Source organism: Eriocheir sinensis, chromosome 36 (genome assembly GCF_024679095.1).
Source record: "Eriocheir sinensis breed Jianghai 21 chromosome 36, ASM2467909v1, whole genome shotgun sequence".
NCBI classification, from domain to species: domain Eukaryota; kingdom Metazoa; phylum Arthropoda; class Malacostraca; order Decapoda; family Varunidae; genus Eriocheir; species Eriocheir sinensis.
The window spans coordinates 14,264,079-14,290,908 of NC_066544.1; the positions used below are offsets into that span (position 1 = coordinate 14,264,079).

The window sequence follows — 26,830 nt, forward strand, 5'->3', positions numbered from 1 at the left end:
GATGTGTTAGGGAAGGTAAGGGGTAGACAGTATAGATGGGGTGTGGGAGGTATGAAAGATAAGTAAGGTGAGGTGAGGAGATGACGGTGCAGGGGTGATGAGGGAAGAGGTGTAAGGGCAGGTAAAGTGAGGGTTAACAATATAAAAGGTGTGAGGGAGTTATGTAGGGAGAGAAAGTAACAGGGTGAGATAAGGAAGGGTGTGAGGGAGATGTGTAAAGAGTTGACGAATGAGAGGTGAGTGACGAAGGGGGTGTATGGGTAGGTAAGGTGAGGGTAAACAATATAAAGGATGTGAGAGATATGTAAGAAGAGGGGGGTGAGTGAATAAGGGTGTGAGAAAGTGAGAACGAGGGTGCAAGGGTGAGTAGTCGAGTGTGTAAATAGGGTGAAGGGAGGTAAGTAAGAGAAAGGGGGTGAATAGGGGTGAGGTGTTGGTGTGAGGAAATGAGGAGGTAAGGGTGCAGGGGTGAGGGAGGGTGTAAGGAGGTGAGGCGAAGATAAGGGTGCAAGGGTAAGGGAGATATGTAAGGGGAGGGAGGGGGAATAAGGAGGAGGAGGTGAGAAGGAGATGTAAGCGCAGAGATGAGAAAGATATGTAAGAGTGACAGGGTGTGAGGAGGTGAGGAGGTGCATGGATGAGGGTGTGAGGCGTGAAGGGAGAGGGTGAGTCTTATGAGGGTGACGGTGATGGATGAGGTGTGTCTGTGTGGTTTAGCAACTCATCAAACAAAGGATGATGAACGAGCACCTGAGGAGGAATATTGAAAGTGATGACGATGATGGTGATGAAGAGGAGGAGGAGAAGGCGAAGAAGGATGACTAAAACATATGAAAGCAGGAAATCTAATAAACATGGGCAATATGACAGCTAACAAAATAAAAAGAAATACAGCGAATAAGGAAGAGAAAGAGGAGAGTAAGAAAGAAGTAGATGTAGTAGTAGTAGTAGTAGTAGTAGTAGACACAAAACAGCTTCAATAATCATAATATCTACATTTACCATACAACCATTAGCTACCTCCTTCATAAGCCATTACTAACCTGACCTATACTAAAATATACACACACATACAATACACTTAATAATGCAATTCCCTTTCTATACACACACATGCAACCATACAAAAGCTAATGCACTGCGCTTCCTTCCTTTTCCTTCCTTCCTTCCTTTCTTTTCACCTTCCCCCTTCTATTGACATCCCATTCCTTCCTTCCTTCTTTCTTCCCTTCTCATCTTTTCCTTCCACTACCCTTCCATTCTCCTTCCCACTGCCCTTCCTTCCTTCCTTCCCGCTTTCCTTCTCACCTTTCCCCTTCCTCACCTTCCCTTTAGCGTCGTAGGGTGGGCGAGGCGACGCACTCCCCGGCGTATGCCCCCATTGACTGACTGATTGATTTCCCCTTCCATTAACATCCCGTTCCTTCCTTCCTTCCCTCTCACCTTCCACTCCACTAACATTCCATTCTCCCTCCCACACGCCCATCACGCCCACCCCCTCAAGGCCTGTTCAACGCGGATCGTGGGCGGCATCTGGTGGTTCTTCACGCTCATCATCATCTCCTCCTACACCGCCAACCTCGCTGCCTTCCTCACCGTCGAGAGAATGATCACGCCCATAGGTAAGTCTTCTGTAGTCACCCCTTCCACCCTCCTAAGTAAGCCTTCTTCAGTACCCCCTTCACCCTCTCCACTAGACCCCCGTTTTCTGTTTACCTTCGACCTATGATGATCTTTCTATTTTTTTCTCTTTTTTTAAGGGCCAATTTTTAACGGCATTTATTTACTTTTCCTTTTTTTCCGTGGTTACCCCTTTGATCCTCTCGTCTGGACCCCGTTTTCTGTTGATCTTGACGTAATTAAATGATCTTACTGTTGTTTTTGTTTTTATTATGGTTTCAGTTCTTGTTTTACGGTATTTTTTTTTCTTGTCTTTAGTCTCGTTTCCCGTTTTCCATCTAATTCGTTTTCTTCTTATATTCTTTCTTTAATTTGCGTGCTTATCATCTTACTGTTGCCAGGTTTTATTATGTTTGATTATTGGTACTTATTTATTTTATTGGGGATGGAGAAGTACTTTATCTTATTTTCAGTTTGAGCATTTCTTTTTTTTCTTCTTAAATTCCCTTTCTTCGTTCTTTCGGTTGAGTCATAAGTCCCTTCGTTTGTATCTTATTTTATCTTTCATATTTTCGTTCGTTTTTCAACATTCGTGGTTCGTTACAATAGTTCGTTCAATGTCCAGTACCATATGTTCCTCCTCTTTTATAACAATTTCTGACCTATCTAAAATTAAATCTCTCTCTCTCTCTCTCTCTCTCTCTCTCTCTCTCTCTCTCTCTCTCTCTCTCTCTACTTTAAAGTCATATATATTACGAGACAATATAATGCAGATAGAATAAAATATGTATGTACCGTAACTTTATATCTCTCATTAGTAGCAAAAGAGTGAAAAGTACATGTTCTATTTATATCTAATTAGTTGCACGAGTATTAGGCTACGATAGGATCCATAACCATATAATAATAATAATAATAATAATAATAATAATAATAATAATAATAATAAAAGTAACAATACCAGCAGGCCATTCAACATGTATTAACTCACTGTTTCCCATTATACGCAATCATTAGGCTACAATTAGCATAAATAAATAAACAAATAAATTATGTATATATAGTTAACAATAAGCATAATGTCACCCAAACTACATCAACACTTAGTAGCTCACAATTTCCCTCTGCATGCAAATATTAGGCTACGCAAATCATCAATAAATGCACAAATTAATAAATAAATTCGTAACGGTAATAATAGTCACCCAAATTATAAGTAGCCACCACACACTAATTAACAACCAATAATTACATCGAACAGTAAATCAACGAAAAATTAGTGTTATTACCTTCCCTGATAATGCGTACAGGTGCAAAATTAACCGAGAAACACTAAATATCAAACCAATTAATTATCGAAGCAGTACAATTAATGATCTTACCTTATCAGCTGATCCGTAATGGTCCTTAGGTAGTTAGGCATCCACGAAGGTCACCCAGAGGTCACGTGGGGTCATCGTTGGAGAGGAAAGACGTGTAGGTGACGAAGGAAATGATCGTGACCATCTTCGTGTCACACCTGTCCACGTGTCACACCTGTCCCTCTTGTCACCTGTCAACGTGTCACACCTGTTCCTCTTGTCACCTGTCCACGTGTCACACCTGTTCCTCTTGTCACCTGTCCACGTGTCACACCTGTCCCTCTTGTCACCTGTCCACGTGTCACACCTGTCCCTCTTGTCACCTGTCCACGTGTCACACCTGTCCCTCTTGTCACCTGTCAACGTGTCACACCTGTCCCTCTTGTTACCTGTCCACGTGTCACACCTGTCCCTCTTGTTACCTGTCCACGTGTTACACCTGTCCCTCTTGTTACCTGTCCACGTGTTACACCTGTCCCTCTTGTTACCTGTCCTCGTGTCACACCTGTCCCTCTTGTTACCTGTCCACGTGTCACACCTGTCCCTCTTGTTACCTGTCCACGTGTTACATCTGTCCACGTGTCACACCTGTCCCTCTTGTCACCTGTCCACGTGTCACACCTGTCCCTCTTGTTACCTGTCCACGTGTTACACCTGTCCACGTGTCACACCTGTCCCTCTTGTCACCTGTCCACGTGTTACCTTGAGCTCCTATAATTGGTTCTTGTGAAGTCAAACTGTTCTTCACACCTTCCCGAGTCAATTCTAATTGAACCACGTATCAAACTGTTCTTCACACCTTCCCAAGTCAATTAATGTCAACCACGTATCATTAAAACACCAATAAGTCACGTGGATCAAGAGATAATGGGAGATAAAGTACACACACACACACACACATGGCAGAGCACAACCCTAGACGTAGATGTTGTAGGAATCAGCTCACAGCCGCAAAATAGCTCGCAGATAGAGTTTCAACTTGCTTACTTTTTTTTGTTATCTCACTCACCGCTATCGTTTACTTTGCCTCTTTCGGCTCCAATACATGGCACAAACACAAGAGGAATACTTTTAATCAAGAGAAGGCTTTATAACAAACGAATAGTGCATTTTTTTAGAAAGAGTTAACCCACGTTGATGTTCACTTAATTTCTTGCTTGCTTGGTCTGTTGGTCTGGTGTGTTGTGTCTTGTGGGCAATATTAATCATCACAAAGATTTGAAGTGGACAAAACTAGGACAAGAACAGGTTAATTAATGTTTTCCTGCTGCGTATTCCCAAGTGCGCATGTGTAGTGGACACCAAAGAGACTTATTTCTGCAAGGAGGTATTTCTCGCATCAGCGGATAGCGTTCGGAGCCTCGGTGGTCAAGTCACTCCCGCTGATACATTTTCGGCGCCCAAGTTCACCTATTTGACAAGGCTTTCGTAGGAGTTTGGGGCATTTCCAGGAATAGTTTTAAGACCCTGGTGGTAGTTTGACCCTTCTTCTGTACCGTGAACGCGAAAAGACACTCATTAAAACCCGATTAATCTCCTTTTTTGGCCTTTGGAAATAATTATGACAGAGGCGAAAGCGTCTGAGCAATGAGCATGCCGATCCAGTTAGCCTCCGCAGAGAAAGTAGTTCGTAGTTTATCCCTTCAAATAACCCCTTTTTCATCCCTATTTAGCCTCATCACGTAAGAAAAAGACACTAATAACTCATTTCCAAGCAGATATATTTTCGAATTTACGTCCAAAGGGAATTATTAACTTATTTCACTCGGCACTTCAAAATGTTAGCATGACACACCTAACTAATACCAGATAAGATAATAGAGGCATAATGATTGTTTTTTAGGCGTGTTTTATTAAGATATGTTGATTTAGAATGCTTCCTATCGCTCTTAACCTTTATTTTCTTAGTATGATGCAATTAAACTACCTTATTGCGTCATCTCTGGGCAGCCCTTGTGCTCTGGTTACCATGGCGACGGTGATCTTCCTAAGCCTTGAGGTCAAAGAAAGTGGTTTAAAAGAAGGGGACACTTGATTTAATTCATGTTTGCCATCGTTTTAATTTTTCCTTTCTTTACTTTCTTATTTCATGTCGTCCTTCCTCTCTTCCTTCTCCTTCCTTCCTTGCTTCCTTCCCTCCTGTCTTCCTGCTTTCTTTTACTTTCCTTCCTTCCTTCCTTCTTGCCTGACTTTCTTTACTTCCTTTCTTCTCCTTCCTTCCTTCCTTTCTTCCTCTTTCCTTCCTTCGTTCTTGCCTGGCACTACTTCGCTTCCATTCTTCCTTCCTTCCTTCCTTCCTTTTTGCCTGACTCTTTACTTCGCTTCCTTCCTTCCTTCCTTCCTTCCTTCCTTCTTGCCTGACTTTCTTTACTTAATCTCTTCCTCTGTCCTTCCTTCCTTCCTTCCTTCCTTCCTTACGTACAATTCCATTTCATTCTTCTCTTCCATAATATTCGTTTCTTTTAATAATTACTGTTTCCTCCTAGAGTTTCAATGGTTTCTTGTTATATTTTCGTGTTTAATAGTTAAGTGTGAGTTAGAGGAGTAGATAATACTTTTGATACGTGGTTTAAATGTTGGGTTGTTAGTGATGTGTGATATTAGGCTATGTGGAGTGACTTTATATAACTTTTCTTTCTAATTCACTTAAAGTTTACGTGCATTGTGTAAGGAAAGAGGAGAGAGAAGAAGGAAAAGGGAGAGACGAAGAAAAGAGAGAAGAAGGAAAGAGGGAGAGAGAGGGAAAAAGGGAGAGACAAAGGAAAAAGGAGAGAAAAAGAGAAGAGGAAGAGAGAGGAAAGGAGAGATGAAAACACGAGAGGAAGGAAAGAAGGAAAAAAAAGGGGGGGGGATCAGAAGGGAAGAAAGAAAGTAAAGAAAATATTCACAATAATTACAAGAATAAGTATAAATAAACGACTTATAACACACACACACACACACACACACACACACACACACACAAGTAGTCCAACATAATTAAAGAAGAGATCATAAGCCACCATAGTACTTTGAACCCTTCTTTTTCTTCCTCCTCCTCCTCCTCCTCCTTCTCTTCCTCCTCCTCCTCCTCCTCTTCGAAAAGTTGTAATGAGACGAATGGGTTCAACGTTGCTTCCTCCCCTACAAGCTTTTTTTTTCGTCTTTTTTCATGTCTTTTTTTTTCCTCCTTTTTTGAGGACTCCGTGAACCCTCGCAAGACAGACAGAGGTCGAAATATGAGAAAGAATTAACAGGAAGGAAGGAAGAAGGGGCGGTGAGGGACAGGAAATGAAAGAGGAGGAGGAGGAGGGGAAGAAGGAGGAACGGTGAATGAGGCAAATAAAGATGATAAAGAGAAACGAAGAATAATTAAAGGGAAATAGAAGGAAAGGAAGTAAAGAAGTAAGAAGAGAGAAAGAGAGAAAGATAGAGAGAGGAAGGGCGAGGAGATAGGAAGGAAAAGAAGGGAAAGAGAAAGGAAAGAGAAGAGAGAAAGGAAGAGGAGAAAAGAAAATAAGGAAAGGCGAGAGAGGAGAGAAAGAGGAAGAAAGGAAAGAGGAGGGAAAAGAAAAGAAAGATAAGAGAAAAAGAAGAGAAAAAAGAAAAGAAGAAAAAGGGGATCAGGAGGGAAGAAAAAAAGCAGAGGAAAGTATTAAAAGATTCAGTTCATGAGAGAGAGAGAGAGAGAGAGAGAGAGAGAGAGAGAGAGAGAGAGAGAGAGAGAGCAGCCCGTGTCTTTCAGAGGGCGCTGAGGACCTCGCGGCACAGAAGGAGATCCCGTATGGGTCCTTGGCGGGGGGAACGACCACTACCTTCTTCAGGGTAAGGATATTCCCCCCTCTACCCCCCATACCCCCTCCATGGTATCCTTCATTCCTTTGTTCCTTTATTTAATTCCTTTCTTCCTGTCATTATTTTCTTTTCTCGTGCCTTTCTTTCATTCTCTTTACTTCCTTCCTTTCTTCCTTCTTTTCTTTACATCCTTCCTTCCTGCCTTCCTTCTCCTCTTTACTTCCTTACTTAGTCTTCCGTCCTTTTTACTTCCTTTCTCCCTTTCTTCCTGTCTTTATATCCCTTCTTCCTTTTTTTTCCTTCTCCCTTCTTTTCTTATCTCAAACTTTCTTCCTTTCTCCCTTGCTTCCTCCTCTACTACTATTTTCTACCATCCTCTTCTCCCTCCTTTTTTTTCTCTCCCTCCATCTGTCTCTCCTATCTACCTTTCCTCCTTCCCTCCATTCCTTCCTACTTCTCGTCTGTCTTTCTCGTGTTCTCCCTCCATCCCCTCCTCCTCCTCTTCTCTCCATCCATCTTCCTTTCCCTCCCTTCCCTTTCTTTTCTTTTTTTTTCCTCCAGCAAGTGCCTGCAAGCAATGTCTTTTTACCTCTCGTCTTCATTTGCATTTTTTCTTCTTTTTTCTTCTTTTTTTTTTGGTAAACGTTTTGATGCATGAAAATGGTGACGTTTCTTTTATTTTTCATTTTTCATTTTATTTTATTTTTCTTTTTTTTCGAGTGTTTTGATGCATTTTTTTCTTTTTTTATTGCATGTCTTGCTACGTCTATTTTTTTCCTTAACTCTTTTTTTTCTTTTCTTTTCAGTGTTGGTTTGTGTGTGTGTGTGTGTGTGTGTGTGTGTGTGTGTGTGTGTGTGTGTGTGTAAAATCTTCGTTCGTATAATAAAATAACTTCGTGCATGTTTTTTTTTTTTAATTATTATTCATCGTGTTAATATTTTTTTTCTCCTCTTTTATATATATGATGGCTGTTGTTGTTGTTGTTGTTGTTGTTGTTGTTGTTGTTATTTTCGTTATGGTAATTGTCGTTTTCGTCCAAGAAAACAGAAAAATGGAAAAAAATAAGGAAAAAAAGAGGGAAGAAAAAATAGTGCCTGTGATTTATTAGTTCTTATTCTTTTTTGTCTTGTTCTTGCATGTTATTGTTGTTATTGTTATTGTTTATTGTTGTTGCACGTGCATGCGTATGTGTGTTGCAGACGACGTGGAGGACCTGGCCAGTCAGACGGAGATAGCCTACGGAACCCAGGCGTCCGGATCCACCATGACATTCTTCCAGGTAATGGCCCTCCCTCACCTGCCCTCCCGCCTCCCTCCTATCTCTCACTCCCTCCTTGCGTCCCACCTCCCTCCCCTTCCTTCTTCTTCACCTCCTTTCCATCTTTCTCTCCCATTCCTGCTCTCCTTCTCTTCTCCTTCACTTGTTTTCCACACATTTGTAACCTTTTCACCTCCTCTCTCTCTCTCTCTCTCTCTCTCTCTCTCTCTCTCTCTCTCTCTCTCTCTCTCAACTATTCAACTTCCTCCCTTCCCCCCCTTTCCTCTTCCTCCTCCCCTTCTTCCCCCTCCTCCAGCGCTAATGTGAGTCTAGTTAAAACTTCTCCCCATTAATCCTCCCCTTCACGCCCATGCCCTCCCCCCCCAACCCCCTATCTGCCCCCCTCCTGCCCCCCCTTAGATTTATGGCACCGGTAAATCAGGTGTGAGGGGCAGGCAGGTGACAGGTGAGTGCTAGGCGTGACGTCATGTGTGTTGCTATAGAAAGGTAGGTAAATGGAGAGTGAAAGTGAAGTAGTAAATAAAATAACACCTGTAATTAGTTTTAAAGGTGAGTCTGGTGGTGATGGTGATAGAGGGTTGATTAAGGTAAGTGTGTAGATAGGTAGGTATTGGGTTTGTTGGTTTGTGTGTGTGTTAAAAGAATAAAAGAAAAAGAAATAAGAAAAAAGAGAAAGAAAAGGGAAATGAAAAGAAGGAAGAGGAGGAGAAGAAATAGAAGAAGAAAAAGTAGAAAAAGAAGAAGAAGAAGAAGAAAAAGAGGAAGAAAATAATAATAATAATAATAATAATAATAATAATAATAATAACAAAAAACTAAACTCACCAACTCAAAAATGTATGTATGTGTGTGTGTGTGTGTGTGTGTGTGTGTGTGTGTAGTCCTTGTGCTCTATATAATACTGCTTGCAATTACCGTTAAAATAAAGTGTAATTGGTTGCATGTTCCTTTTTTTTTTTTCTCTCATTATTCTTGTTGTTGTTGTTGTTGTTGTTGCTGTTGCTGTTGTTGTTGCTGTTGCTGTTGTTGTTGTTGTTGTTGTCGTTGTTGTTGCCCTTTGGAGTCCCACGAGTAATTATTTCCCATTCTTTCTAATTTCCTATCAAAGACTTTTACGATAATTGGAAGGCGGCGTATAATGGCAGCGGGCACACACACAAAAAAATAATAATAATAATGGTAATAATAATAATGAAATAAACCCGCAATGATAATGAAAAGCAAATTTGGTCACGCGACATCACTCACTAATACTAATCAACGGTTTCTCTCTCTCTCTCTCTCTCTCTCTCTCTCTCTCTCTACGCACATCTGACGGCTCCATTTCCGTTTTTTCATCTTTTTCTTTTATTTCTTTCCTCTTATTTTTCTTTGGTTTTTCCTCGTAATTTCCTTTCTTCGAATTTGTCATTTTTCTTCATTTGCATCATCATCTCTCTCTCTCTCTCTCTCTCTCTCTCTCTCTCTCTCTCCCCCTTTTTTCACTCCTTCATCTCCCCCAAAACGATCCTTCATTCCTTTATCCCCTCTTCCCCCCTTCTCCTCCTCCTCCTCCTCCTCCTCTTTCCCCTCCTCTTCCTCTTTCCTTTCTCCCTGTCCATCGATTCCTCCTTCATTTCCACCTTTTCATTCACCACACGCCTCCCTCCATATTTCTTTCTTCCGTAACTCGTTTCCTCCACCCCTCTTCTTCCTCCTCCTTCTCCTCCCTCCTCCTCCTCCTCCTCCTTCGCCCTCTCATCTGTCTCTTATTCTCCCATCCATCTTTGTTTTTCCTTGTTATCTCGTTTCCCACATCCCTTTCTTTTTCCCTTCTTCTCTCCCTCCTCCTCCTCCTCCTCCGTCTTCCTCTTCTTCCATCTGTCTTTCGATTTTTTCCTTTCCTCCTCTTCTTTCGTTTGCTTGTTTTCCTCCCCTTCTTGTTAACTGTGCCTCCTCTCCTCCTCTCTCCTCCTCTAATCCCCTAATTCCTTCCTCTTTTCCTCTCTCCCATTTATCATTCGTATATCCACTTATATCCTCATCTCTGTTCCTCATCTTCTCCTCCTTCTCATCATAATTTTCTTTCCCCTCTCCATTTCTCCTCCTAATTCCTCTTCTATTTACCCCCCTTCCATGTAACCCTTTCTCGCCTTTCATCCTTCCTTTTCTTTCCCTTCACTTTCTCTTCTATCGCTTTTTCCCTTCGTATTTCTTCTCGTTTCCTCTCTTCACTGATATTTTGATTTCCGTTCCTTCTATATAATCCCTTCTCTACACTTCCCTCATTCTCCTATTTTCCATTTCTTTCGTTCATATACACCCTTCTCTCACTTTTCCTACTCCTCTCCTCTCTCCCTTTTATTTCCTCATCTCTCGTCCGCTCTTTTTCCCTTCTTCTCTCTCCCTTTCTTTCATCATTTCTCGCCCTCCCCTTCTTCCTTCTTCCTCCTCCTCCCCCTTCTCCAACCTTCCCAGGACTCCAAGATCGAAACCTATCAGAAAATGTGGCGTTTCATGGAGAACAAGAAGCCGAGCGTGTTCGTGCCTTCCTACGACGAGGGAGTGCGGCGCGTGCTGGAGGGCAACTACGCCTTCCTCATGGAGTCCTCAATGCTCGACTACTACGTGCAGAGGAACTGTAACCTCACGCAAATCGGCGGGCTGCTGGATTCGAAGAGCTACGGGATTGCGACGCCGATGGGTGAGTGTGTTTAGGGGTGTCAAGGGGAAGGGGGGAGTGAAAACGGAATAGGGAAAGGGAATAGGAGAGGATGGGAAATGGGAAAGAGGAAAGGGACTCATAAAAGGGAAGGAAATGGAAAGGGTAATGAAGAATGGAAAAGGGCAAGAGGAAAAGAAAATGGGAGGGTTATGGATAAAGGGAAGGGGAATAGAAAAGAGGATGGGGAATGGAAAAGAGGAAAGGGACTGATAAGGGGGAAGGGAGAATGGGAAGGGGCAAGAGGAATGGAAAAGGGGAGAGTTATGGATAAGAGAAAGGGGAATAGAAAAGAGGATGGGAAATGGAAAAGAGGAAAGGGATGGATAAAGGAAAGGGAATGGAAAGGAAGATGGGAGAGTTATGGAAAAGAGGAAGGGGAATAGAAAAGAGGATGGGGAATGGAAAAGGGGAAAGGGACTCATAAAAGGGAATTAAGGGAGAATGGGAAAGGGCAAGAGGAGGGAAAATGGGAATAGGAATGAAGAAGGGGAAAGGAAAGAAAGGGATCGAAGGAGAAGGGGGAATAGGAATGAAGAGGGGGAAGAGAAAAGGAAGGGGAAGGAGAAGGATTATATTAGTGTGTGAGGGAGAGTTGGATGTTTGAGGTTAGTTGACAGGGAAGTGTGGGGAAGGACAAGGTTATAAGGGGATCTTGTAGGTATAGTGGTTGTGATGTTGGTGGTGGGGGTGGAAGGGGAGGGGACGGGGTGGGGGGGGGGGTTCATGCAGAGTGGATCAGCTGGGAAAATGAATCTGTTAGGAAGTGGATTTCGGGGAGGGCCAAAAAATTCCTCGAGGCAAAAGTTTAATGGGTGAACTTATAATGTGATCTTGCTTGACCAAACTTGGGGCTGCGCACACACACACACACACACACACACACACACACACAATCATTTTTTTCCTTTCCCTCACTCTCTCCTCATTCTATCCTCGCTCATCTCTCTTTCTCTGTATCTATCTGTCTATCTATCTATCTATCTATCCTTTTTGCTTAGGGAATAGGGAAGAGAAAGAGAAGGAAGAGGAAAGGGGTTAAGGAGAAGGGGAAGAAGAAAGGAAGGGATTGAGAAAGGGAGGAAAAGAGGAAAAGGATGAAATAAATTGAGAGGGATGGAAATGAGGAGAAGAAAGAGTTAGGAAAAAGGGAAAACTCTCTCTCTCTCTCTCTCTCTCTCTCTCTCTCTCTCTCTCTCTCTCCTACACATTTCTGAGGGGTTCATTTTTTTTTCTTTAATTTTTCACTATTTTTTTCTTTTGTTTTTCCTTGAATCGGCAATATATATTTTCTTTCTTTTTCTTAAGCCTACTTTTCCTGTCTCATTTTTCTTCATTTGCATCACCATCGTCATCTCTCTCTCTCTCTCTCTCTCTCTCTCGCAGCTTTGTCAGAATTATCCGAACTCAATAATATCGAAAATCCGTGAATGTAAACTGAATGAATAAACTTGGTCATCCTGAATCTCCCTAACAATGTGTGTGTGTGTGTGTGTGTGTGTGTGTGTGTGTGTAAAGGGGGGTTAAGGGGTACTGAAGGTTGCTCTCTCTCTCTCTCTCTCTCTCTCTCTCTCTCTCACACACACACACACACACACGACGTAATACAGCTAACGATAGATAACATTACAAGAGAGAGAGAGAGAGAGAGAGAGAGAGAGAGAGAGAGAGAGAGAGAGAGAGAATGATGATGATGATGATGCAAATGAAGAAAAATATGAGACAGGAAAAGTAAAGAAAAAGAGAGAAAACAAACTGCCGATTCAAGGAAAGGAAACGACGAGGAAAAACAAAACAAAACGAAAAAAGAAAGAAAGAAAATGGAGACGTCAAAAATGTGAGAGAGAGAGAGAGAGAGAGAGAGAGAGAGAGAGGTTAGGGAGGGTGCATCACGTCCCTTCCTGTTGATTGGGCCCCCATCAGCTTCCTCCGCCAATCACAGACCCGGATATTTATGACTTATGAAGGAGAGAAAGAAAACGGAAAAGTGCGGGGTTGCCTTCCGCTCTCTCTCTCTCTCTCTCTCTAAAAAGAAGAAGGAAGACAAAAAGAAAGAGAATGAAGCATGAAGAAAAAGTAGACGAAGAAAATGAAGACAGGAAGAGTAAAAAGAAAAAATGAGAAAAAAAAGACGAAAAGAAGAAATACAGTATATGTTTCCTAATTCCTTCAATACTATTCAATGCCCCTTCAAAGGATTCTTATAAGCAGTATCATAGAAGATGACAGAAAAAAAAATGCAGTGCTGTGCCACAAATTTGAAACTGTGATGAGTGTTTCTTCAATTTCATGGCACAGAGGAAGGGTTAAACTACCACCAGGGTCATAAAACTACTTCCGGAAATGCCCAAAACTCCTACGAAAGCCTTGTCAAATATGTGGGCTTGGGCGACGAAATGTCTTAATTATAATATTACCCTTGGGGAAGGAAGTGGGCTATCTCAAGTCTACTATTAAGTACTAACCCTCCCCCCTTTCCAGGCTCTCCGTGGCGGGACAAGATCTCGCTGGCTATCTTGGAGCTGCAGGAGAAGGGGGTCATTCAGATGCTCTATAACCGCTGGTGGAAGAACACAGGCAACACGTGCAACAGGGAGGACAGCAACAAGGAGAACAAGGCCTCGGCTCTGGGCGTGGACAACATAGGTGCGTGAGTGTGTGTGTGTGTATTTTTATTTATCTGTTTTATTTATTCGTGTATATATCTATCTTTTTATCTGGCTATTTTTTTATCTATATTAATTATGTATTTATCTAATTTAACATCTATCTATCTAACTATTCAGTGTGTGTGTGTGTGTGTGTGTGTGTGTGTGTGTGTTTACCTGTTCAAATTAACCTTGCAAATAATCCCTTTCCCCCCTTTCTCCCATTCATGTTTATACTACCACACACTCCGTACTTACTAACTTACTAAAGAGGTTGAGTCGAGTAGTATAGTGCATGTAACCAAAAAAAAAAAAAAAAAAAAAAAAAAAAAAAAAAAAATTTTTTAACTAAACATGAAAAAGGAAAAAAAATGAGACGACGCAGCTAAACGACCAACCAACTAACTAACTAACTAATTCTCTCCCTCAGGTGGAGTGTTTGTGGTGCTCCTCTGTGGACTCGCCTTCGCCGTGCTTATCGCCATTCTCGAGTTTTGTTGGAACGCCAAGAAGAACGCACAGAACGATAGGGTGAGTGAGTGACGGGATGAGAGGCAGAGAACGTGTGACAGGATCCATAATGAGAAGGAGAGAGAAAGGGTGCAAAAGGGAGAGGGAGAGAGAGAGAGAGAGAGTGAGGATGCAAAGGGGAGAGGGAGGAAGTTAGTATGAGAGGATGCAAATGGAGAGAGAGGGAGGGAGAAAACATGAAGACTGGGATGGGAAAGAGACTGGAAGGGAAGAGATGAACTGAAACGAAGACAGGAAATAAAAGACACAGTGGGAGAATAAGAAGAATAAGAAGGGAAAGGGATGGGAAGATACAAGGAAAAGATGAGAGCAAGGATGACTGGAGAAGGATATGTAGAGACTGGAAAGGAAGAGAAAGAGAAAGGAAGCTGGTAAAAAAAAAAGAGCGAAGGAAAATAGAGGGGTGTGAGAGAGGAAGTGAGAGGAAAAAGTAATGTCTGGTGCAGATAAAGAACATCAGGCAAAGAAGTGAGATGGAAGGCTGAAGAAGAAGAAGAAAAAAGAAGAGCATTTTTTATCTGGACGGTGTGAGAAATAAGGAAGGTAAAGTGTGGTCTGGCGATGTTGGGCCCTCAAGGTGTGGTATCGGACTACAGGTGTTGTCTTTTTTACAGGCTTGCAGTATGCACATGGGCGAGAGGCCGTTCAAAGTAAGAAAAATGTGTATCTGGAATGTTTACGAATAACGCAGCATGAGTCTATGTGTTTGTGTTTACGACTGATGCAGCATGACGCACTCTTTGTTTGTACATGAGCACTCTAGAATCAGAGGCACAACAATGGCCATATCAGACATCATCAAGTCTTGTGGAGGGTATCAGGACACCTCTCCTCCCGAAATTGAACTATCTTTCGGCCACTCCTCCTGACTCTTTTGTAGGAGCAGTGAGTAGCGGGCTTTTTTTTTCCCATTATTGTTTCCTTTTTTTTGCCCCTTGAACTGTTTCCTTAGCTGTAAAAAATAAAAATGAATAAAAATAAATAAAAAGATTAGGCATTAGTTATATCATATTGACGAGCCACTCTAACCCTATTTTTAATCATGCTTGTGGCCCCATGATTCTGAAGGCCTTGTGTGTGCCTGTTTCTATTTTTTGTTTTATATGATTTTTATCCCTTCTCGTTTTGCACATACAGTGATTTGAATAGCATATGAATTATCGGATTTATTAAACTATCGAGCAGCATCCCAAGTCATCACAAACATGTAAATACACAAGAGTAACATCGGATAACAATTTCCCGCTTTCAAGAATTCAGACTGTAACGTTATTGGGGTTTTCAGATCAGAGGAATGCAGATTATCATTGGCCTTCCACTGAATGCATGTCACTTTACTTTCCATGCACTCTTTTCAGGATATAATTTACTATTTTTTCAAACCTTTCCACAAATGTTGGTTTAGATTGCTCCTACTCTTGATGTAACTGTCTGTGCGTATCAAAATATTTCTTTTTCTTTTTTTTCTTTTTTTTGTCTAATATTTTTCTTTTTTTTCTTTGTCTATTATTTTTCAGGTGCATGATTTTTTAGACATCTCGTTTGGCTGCTTTTGTGCGTCTTGTGTGGCATTTATTTATTTACTTTTCTTTTTAGTTATTCAGTGAAGTGTTTATATCTATAATTTTTAAACACCCAAGTGGCTTTCTGCATGATTTTTTTCCAGGCTACTGTATGATCATAATTTAATGTATTTCTATCACATCTTTTTCTTATATGGCAATCAATTATTTTTCTATCTGTCTAGAGATCACAATTTAATGTATTTCTATAACATCTTTTTCTTATATGGCAATCAATTATTTTTCTATCTGCCTAGCGATCATAATTTAATGTATTTCTATCACATCTTTTTCTTATATGGCAATCAATTAATTTTCTATCTGCCGAGTGAAGCGTTTATATCTATCATTTCTAAACACCCAAATTGCTTACAATCTTTTTTTATACACTATTATACAGTCATAATCTAATGTAGTATTTCTGACAAATTTATAATAACATTTATGAAGTTTCAAACATAACATACATAAACACACGTCCATTTCCCCTAAAAACTCTATCCTTGCCTTCCCTTCATCCTGTCACTCATATTTCAACACACTTTCAATAACATCAAATAAGTTTTAAACATCACATACATACACACACATCCATTTCCCTCTAAAAACTCTCCCCTCACCTTCCCTTCACCCCATATTTTAACGCATTTTCAATACTATCTAAGAAGTTTTTACGATGACATACAAGCATGTCCATTTCTCCTACAAAACTCTATCCTTATCTTCCCTTCATCCCGTCGCCCATGTCCCCCAGCAGTCCCTGTGTGCCGAGATGGCTGAGGAGCTTTGTTTCGCCATGCGCTGTCGGGGCTCACGGCAGCGTCCAGCCCTGAAGAGGCACTGCACTCGCTGCGTCCCCGGCGTCACCTACGTTCCGGCAGGGCTTGAGGTGCCGCAGATCAACGGTAACGGAGTAGGTGGATCCGGTCTCTCGTGCGGTAAGGCAGCTGCCCCTTGGATTGCTACTAAATAATGACGACTTTATTCTCACCTCTCAAGTTGTCTGTTTTGCATTCCTCCATTTACTTCCTTCCTTATGCTATCTTGTATTTGCCTATTTCTAAGCTCTTTCACTTGCTTCTTATTCCCTTTGATTGCTACTAACTAATGAGGACCTTCTCTTCCCCCCTAAGTTGTCTGTTCCTCATTCCCTCACTTGCTGGCTTCCTAATGCTTCCCTTCTATATGGCTATTCTTGAGCTCTTTCATTTGCTGGCTTCCTCTCACCTCCCTCTCATCCACATTAGGTTTCTGGGTGACTTATTATCTTTACCTCAAGTCCTTTCTACCATCCTACTGCTATCCTCATTTAATTTTTTCCCAGCTTTCTACAACTGTTACTAATATATATCTCTGCTCATGTCATGCAAGTGCCTAAAGATTTGGCGGCCAGCGAGTAGGCACTAAGTAACGTGCTTCCCACTAGAGCTATGATGATGCTGGCAGCTGCAGTGGTTTTAATGAGTTACTGAGGCTTGAAATACAGCTTGGCTAACAAGGCTAACTTTACTTCAACAAGGCTGCAGGAAATGCTAGATAACTTGTAATGGTTCCACAAAGATGCTAGATAATTGCTATGGCTGTTTTTTTATTTTTATTTTATTTGCTTGGCTGTCCATCTGCTTCTGGGGAACTATAGTCAAACCATTTCAAATAATCCGTTTGGGCGTTCTATTCCATGGGTCTTTTCCTCCCCTCTGCTCTGCCACACAATCCCAACACCTATCCCTTCCTCTCATATGTTACTTATAGCTAACATATGAGAGCAAGGGCTAGGTGTTGCAACTATGTGACAAAGCAGAGGGGAGGAAAGGACCCGCAGAATCGAACGCCCAAACGGACTAGTATTTGAAATGGTTTGACTATAGCACAAACACATCACAAATGGTACTCAACACCCTAACACCCCTTCCCTCACCCCCTTCAGGAGACTGGCCAGACCGAGGTGGAGACTGGCCAGACCGAGGTGGAGACTGACCTTCAGCCCCGAAGAAGAAGCTCCATCAAGGCGTCTCTCCCTCGCCTGATCCCTCCAGAACTCAAACTCTCCTCCTTCAGTCTCAAGACCTGAGTACTCCTGTAGGTGAGCGCCCCGCCCAGCCCCGCCAGGAGAGGGAGTCAAGCCAGCCCACTCAGGGGTGTAGCAGGGACCACGGGGTAGCCAAAGCCTCACCCCAGCAGGAGGGAGGAAGCCCTAACCCCCCTCAGGTTACGCCCAAGCCTAGCCCAAAGCCACAGCGGGAGGGGGAGGGTCCTCAGCACCACCACCGACAGGAGAGGGAGGAGTCCATCGCCTACCTATATAACCTACACCATCCAGAGTGTCTGCTCAATACAATGTGCTGAGAGGAAGGGGGCGGGGTGAGGGAGGAGGACAAGGCAGCAGGGAGGGAATAAGGGAAGCAGGAAAAAGGGGAGGGGAAGGAGTGAGGGAGACAAGGCAGTGGGGAGGGTATATGAGAAGCAGGAAAAAGGAGAGACAAGGAAAAGAAGAAGTGAAGCAGGAAAAGAGATGGAAAGGAAAGAACATATAAAGCAGGAGAGAGATAAAACAGAAAGGAAAATACATATGAATCAGGAGAAAATGGGAAGAGGAAGAGAAAAAGCACATCAAGCAGGAGGTAAGAGAGGAGAAAGAACGGAAAGAACACTTGAAAGAGGAGAAAGAACAGCATACAGATGAAAAGGCTACTGAAGATGAACACAACAAACCATGTGCTGAAGGGAAGGGGATGGGAACAATGAACAAACAGAACAGCAATGGGAACGAACACACAAACTAAGAGGAGAAATGGAAGGATACGAGGCATTTGGCTATGACGATCCAGTGAGTGTGAGCTGCCTGGTGGTGGTGTTGGGTAAAAGGGTATTTGCTACGTATATAACATTGTGTAATACTGATAATAATGGTGATGTGTGTGTGTAAATGCTTGTGTACGTGTGTGTGTGTGTGTGTGTGTGTGTGTGTGTGTGTGTGTGTGTGTGTGTGTGTGTGTGTGTGTGTGTGTGTGTGTGTAATGCTTCTTCTCTCAAAGCAACAGAGGAAAATTGATTTGTAATTGTCGATGTGAAGAGGAAAATGCATGAGTGACCCCCAACAACCTCAAGTGGATCACCAGTGCCTGTCATGATACCAGGAAAATGCTAGGGCCTATTTGCATGTGTGTGTGTGTGTGTGTGTGTGTGTGTGTGTGTGTGTGTGCCAGTTTACACACATGTGGGAAGAGAGAGAGTGTGTGTAATTATATGTAAATAATCACAAATAAATGTCATTGTTTACCATCCTTTCTCTGTTAGGAGTTACCTCATGTATAAGCATAAAGAGAAGTGAGTAAAATGAAAGTTGAAGATAGAAAATAAAAAGGTGACACAAGAAGCCGTTCGTTACAAATACGGACAAAATCACATCGGTCGTCTTGTCACTTGAGAAATTCACCGCAACATATTACTTTCTTATTTTTTTTACCCTTTTCCTGCAAATATTCTTTTCGTCACTATATATGGTTCTAAATGATCAATTAAGTGCAGTGTATACTTCTTAGTAACTAAATATTTTGAGGAGAATAGAGGAAAACACACACATTGGATATCATACTACTCCCAATTACTGTTAAATGAATGGTAAGTATTGAGAAGTTAGTATTTTTGCTTTCTTATTTCCTTAACCCCTTGGATGCAGACCTCCTACAAGAAGATCTCACCAAGCTACAGGAGTGGAGCAAGAAGTGGTTGCTAGAATTCAATGAAGAAAAATGTAGTCATGCACCTTGGGAGGGGATATCCAGCATACCAATACCACATGGGAAACACTCCACCATCCACCACAGAGGCAAAGAAAGACCAGGGAGTGTATGTTACCAGGCTACCAGTGAAGGCCAAATCCGTGCCAATCGCAGCGGACAGGTTAAATCATTCTGGTACGAACTTATGACTTACAGAAAGAAAAAAATAATCCTCTTACCCTTATAACTACCTGGGAAAATGAAAACTACAACATCTACACAACAAATATTTTTCATCTGTACAACATAATAATTTACATTAGACGTTAAAACTTAAATTTCTTCCCCAACAGCTGGAAATCTCCCGGAACACGAGGCAACTGATTACGCTGTTACTCTTTACCTGCATCTTCCATCCCAGCGACAAGTAACGACCCAGAGCATGAGCTACATTACGTTCCAATCTTGACCTTCAGAGCGATGTGCTGGTCACCCTGGTCCTCGTTGAACCCGACAGCGTACTTCATTCCTGGGGCCTGAGGACAAAAGGGGAACTTAAATATGCTTTCTGATGAGCATTCCCGGACTTGCAACATGTATTTTGTCATCATGAGGCTCAATCACCCTATGCAATGTCTTTTCTATTGGCCAGTTGCATGTGAAACTATAGATGTGGTCGTAAATTCAGGTTAGGGAGTCAAAAAAATACACAAATAATGATTCAGAGTAAGCATAAGGCATTAGTACAGGTGGATTACATTTATCATTATCATTATTAATTATGAAATGAAACTGGTAGAGAGGAAACAGCACAAACACTACAAGCTGCCTCTTCAACAGCCTCCAGACACCTGAGATGCGGAAAAGAGAAAACGAAAGTGAAAGCAAAGAGAGAACGAGAAAGAGGTCAAGAGAAATTAAAGGTGGACTATAAACGAAGAAGAAGAAGAAGGAGATGAAGAAGGAGTAAACTAGGTAAGCAATGCCATACTCACGTTCCACCAGACATCCTTGAATCTCTTGAACTCGTCGGCGGGGATGACCAGCTCCTCCACTGAGTAGGCTGGGATGTTCATGAGGTTCAGAATGTGGCCCTTGTTCTTGGAGTACCTGGGTGGAGAATAAAGGAAAGAAAATAACACAAACCATTTTCTCGGATATTGAAAGAAATATATACAGTGATTGTCTTCTCCCTCTTCTTTATCCTCTGAGTTTTCCTTTATGGGTTTTGAGGGGCAACTTAACACACATATCTGACTTGGCTAAAGGAAAGAAAATAACACAAACCATTTTCTTGGATAATGAAAGAAATATATACAGTGATCGTCTTCTCCCTCTTCTTTATCCTCTGAGTTTTCCTTTATGGGTTTTGAGGGGCAACTTAACACACATATCTGACTAGGCTTTCATAGGAGTTTTGTGCATTTCCAGGGTTAGTTATATAACCATGGTGGTAGTATGACTCTTCCAATGCACCATGAACCTAAAATAACACTCATAAGAACGCAATTTATCTCCTTTTCGGCCTCTAGAAATAGTTGGTGAGAGGTGGAGGAGTCTGGCGATATGGACCTATAAGTCTCTCCATCTACAGCAATACCCAAAGTAAATCATTTGTGGGGAAATATGGATGAATTTTTACCATTCTATGAGCATGACAGCCTGTAGTTAGTCCTAATGACAACTAACCATTCTGCTGTCTTCCATTCTACTCAAGTCTTCTATTATACTCAAGTCTCTCTAGTATAAGAAAATTTCCGTAACAAATTTGAGAGCAAAGCATCTGCCGGCACTCACATCATGCGTCGGTTGGCCCACTCCAGCTCCTTGGTGATGCGCCAGTCCTCCATTTTAGGGTCGTAGCGGTCATAGTCTTCCAGGTTCAGTCGCTCGATGTCCTCCACGACCACCTCGACGTCGCCCATCTCAGACCAGTCGTAGACGAGCAGCTCAGCGTGGTGGCTGTGGGGAAGAGAGGGCAAAGATTACATAGTGGAAGAGGGAATGGAAGAATGTTTGGGTATGGTACAGGAAGACTGGTACAGAAAGGTAAAGGGGCGACAAACCTATAGCTGCTTGGATATATATTTTTGTTTTTACAGCATAGAAGTAGCTCAAGGGCAAAACATAACAAAACATAAAAGATCATAATGCACTGCTCCTGTAGGGAAAATAGAATGAAAGGCCAAAAAAGACAGGATCATGCTCTGTATAACTCTGTATTGAATGAGAATTTCTTTTTTATACTCCAATCTCTCTCTATAACAATCTAACACACGCAGAAACACCAGACAAGGAAAGGTTTGGTTTGTTGCCGGCCGGGATCAAACCACGACCAGCCAGACGGAGAGAGCACCCTTTACCAGTCCAAAGAAAAGAGCCGCTGGCTAAGTGGGTTATGGGAGGCTCGCCCATCAGGCAAGTCATGTCACTACAGTATAACCAAATTCGATCGCTCTATTATGGTATAGCTTTCTTGTCTTGTCAAATGGAGCAGTGCGTTAGATGAGTTATTATTTCTAAACCCTCTTGGCCTGTCTCTTTAGCAGTCTTTTTTGTTTTTACCTTTGAGCTGTTTCCGTTACCGTACAGCAAAAAAAGAGCCCATTTCAACATACCTGATTTCCTTGAGGTACTGCTGCTTATAGATGTACTCCATGTAAGCGATCACTTCAGGGGTGTGGAAGGGAGAGCTGGGGTGTGGCTCAGGTCGGGCGGCCACCCTCCGGCGCACCTCATCCACCGGTACGTCCAGGTAAATGACCAGGTGAGGCCGCAGCAGCTCTGGCAGTGTCTCTTCCCGGGCTGCATAGTACACACTGCGCGCTGGAGGAAGATGCGGTTGTAGACATTTATCGTTCTATTTCTTCCCCTCCCCTTTCTGTCACCTTTCTCTCACTGGTCCCTTTCCTTCTTTCCTCCTCTCCCTCACATTTCTCGGCACGCTGGGTAATATGTCTCATCCCCATCACTCATGCCTCATCATTTTAACCCCTTGACTGCAGATTTCCTACAAGAAGACACCACCAAGCTACAGGAATGGAACAAAAAGTGGCTGCTAGAATTCAACGAAGAAAAATGTAAAGTCATGCACCTTGGGAGGGGAAATCCAGCATACCAATACCGCATGGGAAACACTCCACTATCCATCACAGAGGCAGAGAAAGACCTGGGAGTATATGTTATTAAGCTACCAGTGAAGGCGAAATCCATGCAAATTGCAGCGGACAGGTTAAAGGGGTGGCCACAAACAATATTTTTTCATCCCAGTTTGGCCTCATCCACTCTCACCACTTATATATCCTCCCAGTTCATCCATCTACCTCACCCTTGAGTCATTGTCACCCAAAGGAAACATTTTGAAAACACTCTAGATAAGACACAATACAAGTCTTTCATGCATTTTAAATGTGTCAAAACTGTGAAATCAGACAAACAAAACTAACTTGAAGGATATAAAGGAAAGGAACATATTAAAAAATGGACATAAGAAGTACAAAACCAACTAACAGGATACACAAGGAAAATCAAATTGGGACGACCTGACTTACCTTCGGGCCTCATGAAGCCAAACTTGACCATGGCCTCCACGTACACAAAGTCGCTGTACACGCTGCGATCCATCACCACGCCTTGGCCTGTCAATGAAGCAGAGAAAACACAATACATAAAAAAACGGAATGCCTTTTGCTGTATGAGAGAAGCCTATTCATATCACAGCAACATCCATCATGATAAGAGAGGAGTTCCCAGATGCAATATGGAGTCACGAGGTGTGTAGAGAAAGAAACACAGACTTGTATTCTCAGACACTTTCGACTCTTAGGTCAACTATTTCTAAAGGTCACAAAGGAGATTAGCCACAAGTAAGATTAGTTTTCATGAGTGTCTTTCATATTCATGGTCCAGAAGCCTTGTCAAACTATTACTGGGCTCATATAACTACCCAAAGAAATACCCACCTACAACCTCTACCAAAGCCTTAGCAAATATGGGTGTGTAGGGACAGTAATGTTTGAGAATATGTGCGACACTCACCAGTGCTCAGGACGTGTGTCAGGGCATCAATGTACTGGCTCAACTTAAGCTTGAACATGTCGAACTGGAACTTTGGTGCGTTGGGGTGGGAGGGGTTACGCACAAAGTCCTTCTCGTCAAAGCTCTTGCACACGTCCGGGAGTTGCGGGTCCAGCTGGCGCATGTCATAGCCGTAGGGGTTGATGTAGATCAGGTCCATGTTGGTGGCTGGCACGTACAGCATGTCAAGGTCTTCTGCCAGCTCCTGTAAGTGTGTCTGGTGAGTGTGGTGCCCTTCTCATACATTATTTTTTTTAGAACAAAGGAGATGGCTCAAGGACGACAAAAAGTGTAGAAAAAAAAGCTCGCTACTCACCGCTCCCTTAATAAACAAAAGTATTATGACTGACTGATTGAGTTGTAGGATCATGGCGACGCAACTGGAGTGGTCATATGGCGCCGAATGTATTACACCTCATTTAAAATCGTAAAATTATATTATAAGAAAACCGTAATATTATAAAAGTTGCTTCTCATACATAAACAAACATTCAAACCCTGACTAAGAGAACCATTAGCATACGAGGCATCTGAAGGAGAAGGGGTGCAAGAAACAAAGCCATTTTTTTCCACTTTGCACAAGGTATATAAAGAAAACTACACATTGCAGGAAGAACAAAGGGGAAAGTGACAGTGTATTTGGTGTACTGAGGGTCGCTTTTCCTTGGGAACTTCTATCCTGTTTTTCCTGTGATGTGTAGCCTGCCTCTCCCAGTGCAAGCTTGAAAATGTCTCTTATGTCCCTTCTCCTATGGATGTGTCAATTATAACTAGATAAACAAGGTAGCTACTTGTTGGCATGGTGTACAAACTGGGGAATATAACCAAAATATCCACTAAAGCTCCTGTCCACATCAGCCACCTTTACTAAAATACATCCACAAGTTAACCCAGTAGCAGCGACGAGCCAAATTTGTGGCTTGACCGCGTAGCAGCGACAGGCCAAATTTGTGCCATGATATAAACCCCAAAAAATAGATGATGCATAAACTGATCACAAACGCTTTGATATGTATTATGAAATGGCTAGTGTGAGTGATGATTTTTACTCATTTTTCTCGCTTAGAGGGACTATTAAGAAACATGATCCCTCCTGCTACCGGGTTAATACACCTCTTTCACTGACTACATCTGGCCGCAGAGAGTATCAGAACACCTCTCCACCTGAAACTGACCTCTCTTTTGGCCCCCCCGATGTTTTCCTTTATTGAAGCAGTATCTAGCGGGCTTTTATGTTCCTGTTTCTATTTCTTAACCTTCAGCCGCCTCCCTTGTTATAAAAAAAGCATCACCCACCTTGGCGAACTTGGCCTTGCCCGCTGCGATGGGTCCGTCCACCACCACGACCTTGGTGTTCTCGTCGAAGCGGTGGGTTGTCCAGTCTATGAATGAAGCGAGGTAGCCATACGTGTCCTTCTTGTAGGGGAAGGGAGTGGGCCGCTTGTAGTCCTTGTCCTGGAGAGACTTCCCCTTGATACCAGCCACCTGTGAAAAAAATTAATTGATTGATTGGGATATATAATCATGGCGCCGCAACTGCAGTGGTCATATGGCACCGATGGAAAAAAAGGGAAACAATTATATATCTTGTGGCTTTACTCTAAATGGATATCATAATAAATCTGTACGGTATCTATGTAACTTACTCATTACTAGATCTGCCATCCCTGTAGGCAAGTGATTTTTGTATTTCTATGACCAATTTTTAGTATTTCCTATTTCTATGAATATATGCCGTATATACGGTAAGTGTAAGCAGGATTTGGCATCAACTACCCTTATGAGATGATTGAAAAATGTTTGGCAGTACAGAACAACAGGCTAATCTTTTTAATTTTTTTTTATTTACAGTAACAAGAAGCTTAAGATAAAAAAAATAAAAAATGATGGCAGATTAAGGGCTTATGGAAAAGGTGGTGGAGAGCCTTTTAAGTTCATAGAAATACATTAAAAAGGAAAAAAGGTGGAAAAATGATGGAATTAAAGGTGAAAATAGAATCAAGTAGACAGTACAAAAGCATGAAAGGCAACAAGAACATAGTTAAACTCAACAAGCAGACAACTACTTGGCAAGACAGGAGACCTTACCTGAGAGCGGATAGACACTGCTGGGGCTGCCAGGAGTCGTGAACCAGCCCCTCCGAGCCACCTGGCCCCACCCCTGACCAAAGACACTGCCATCTGAAAAGTGGAAAAAAAAAAAAAAAAAAAAAAAAAAAAAAAAAAAATGTGAATGAGTAAATGGAGCCCAACTCGCAGTAGTGAAATATGGTGCACATGAAAGGCAGAGGATTTATTATAAAAAGCATTGGAACTGAACTTCATATCATTTGAGAAGAATGCCCCACACCTCTATAATGAATTACCCAAGGATTGACCAAGACTTTTTTTTTCATTTTCATGATATGCGAGGGTTCTGCGGGGGGATTCAAGGGGCCAGGACAGGATTAGGATAAGAGTTAGGATGAGGAAAGGTATTGGGATATGGTAAAGGGCCAGGATTAGGGAGATAATGATTGATGATCCTATTCCTAAAGGTGTCAAGAGTGAGACTATTAACTACATGAGATGGGAGATGATTCCACTCTTGGATGCTGCGGGGAAAGAATGAATATTTGAAGATACTAGTGTTAGTCTGATAAGTCCTATTAACGCGGCCATATCTCGTTTCCTACCTTATGAAATACTCTTCTATTGCCACAAATGTCTTATGCTAACCTTCAAATCTCTTAGAAAATGGAGACTTAAAGGTAAATGCTGCAGCTGATGGCGTTAATATGACCCCCAAACCTCTACCAAGACATCCTTGGTGACCTCAAGTGTATGGCAACAGGATATGGACAAGATTTAACTCCAATTTCACCAATACCAGACAGCCCTGCAGCATTGAGAGAATAAAATAAGAAAAATCAACACAAAATACGTAAATAATAACAAACCCCAAAACCCGTCCGGCTCCTGCATTTTCCCCTCTACCGCCATTACCCTCGTTCTGGACCCTTATAACGCCATGCACACTCCTTCCCACACCTTATATCTAGCCTGTGATGGTGGAAATAAGCGTTAATGGCGTGAAATAAGCGTGGAAATAAGGTAAAATGGTGCTGGCCTCTCACCTTCCCTCTGGCAGCTGATCACCGTCTGGCCGTGTCCGTGATGGCTGGCTCTGGCTTCGGCGTGCTTGGCATTATCATATTTCGTTCATTGTAGGTCTATATATTGTTCTCAGATAGTTTAAATTGGTCTGTTGCTTTTGGATTTTTATATACGGCAATTATGGGTCATTTCCTTACCCCCCTCGTGTCCTCAATGGCTGACTCTGGCTTCGGCGGGCTTGGCATTATCATATTTCGTTCATTGTAGGTCTATTAATTGTCCTCAAATAGTTTAAATTGGTCCGTTGCTTTTAAATTTTTATATAGGGTGATTTTGTGTCCTCTCCTTCCCTCTGGCAGCAGCTGATCACCGTCTGGCCGTGTCCGTGATGGCTGGCTCTGGCTTCGGCGGGCTTGGCATTTTCATATTTCGTTTATTGTAGGTCTATTTATTGTCCT

At 42.2% G+C, this 26,830-nt stretch overlaps 2 protein-coding genes across 9 annotated transcripts in view; one reads left to right on the forward strand and one right to left on the reverse strand.

The window, feature by feature from the left end:
• LOC127007872 (glutamate receptor ionotropic, kainate 2-like) overlaps positions 1-18,757 on the forward strand; it is a 172,133-nt gene extending 153,376 nt beyond the window's left edge. For 2 of the 8 annotated variants that reach the window (XM_050879300.1, XM_050879301.1), the window contains exons 13-19: positions 1,505-1,622; positions 7,956-8,035; positions 10,493-10,718; positions 13,218-13,382; positions 13,815-13,915; positions 16,232-16,390; positions 17,405-18,757. In XM_050879300.1, coding sequence (XP_050735257.1) covers positions 1,505-1,622; positions 7,956-8,035; positions 10,493-10,718; positions 13,218-13,382; positions 13,815-13,915; positions 16,232-16,390; positions 17,405-17,548 — 993 coding nt within the window. In that variant the 3' untranslated portion in view covers positions 17,549-18,757. Of the gene's footprint in view, positions 1-1,504; positions 1,623-6,705; positions 6,786-7,955; positions 8,036-10,492; positions 10,719-13,217; positions 13,383-13,814; positions 13,916-14,529; positions 14,566-16,231; positions 16,416-17,404 lie in introns of all 8 variants that reach the window. The other 6 variants (XM_050879298.1, XM_050879304.1, XM_050879299.1 and 3 more) reach the window with 6 other exon arrangements.
• A 716-nt stretch (positions 18,758-19,473) lies between these two features.
• LOC127007875 (NADH dehydrogenase [ubiquinone] 1 alpha subcomplex subunit 10, mitochondrial-like) lies at positions 19,474-26,464 on the reverse strand. The gene is made up of 9 exons (XM_050879309.1): positions 26,393-26,464; positions 25,365-25,457; positions 24,573-24,761; positions 23,238-23,481; positions 22,751-22,837; positions 21,818-22,025; positions 20,997-21,161; positions 20,195-20,309; positions 19,474-19,735 (listed from the first exon to the last, which is right to left on the reverse strand). Exons 2-9 carry the CDS (start codon positions 25,455-25,457, stop codon positions 19,652-19,654), a joined length of 1,185 nt encoding a protein of 394 aa, XP_050735266.1. The 5' UTR covers positions 26,393-26,464; the 3' UTR covers positions 19,474-19,651.
• Positions 26,465-26,830: the final 366 nt, after the last annotated feature.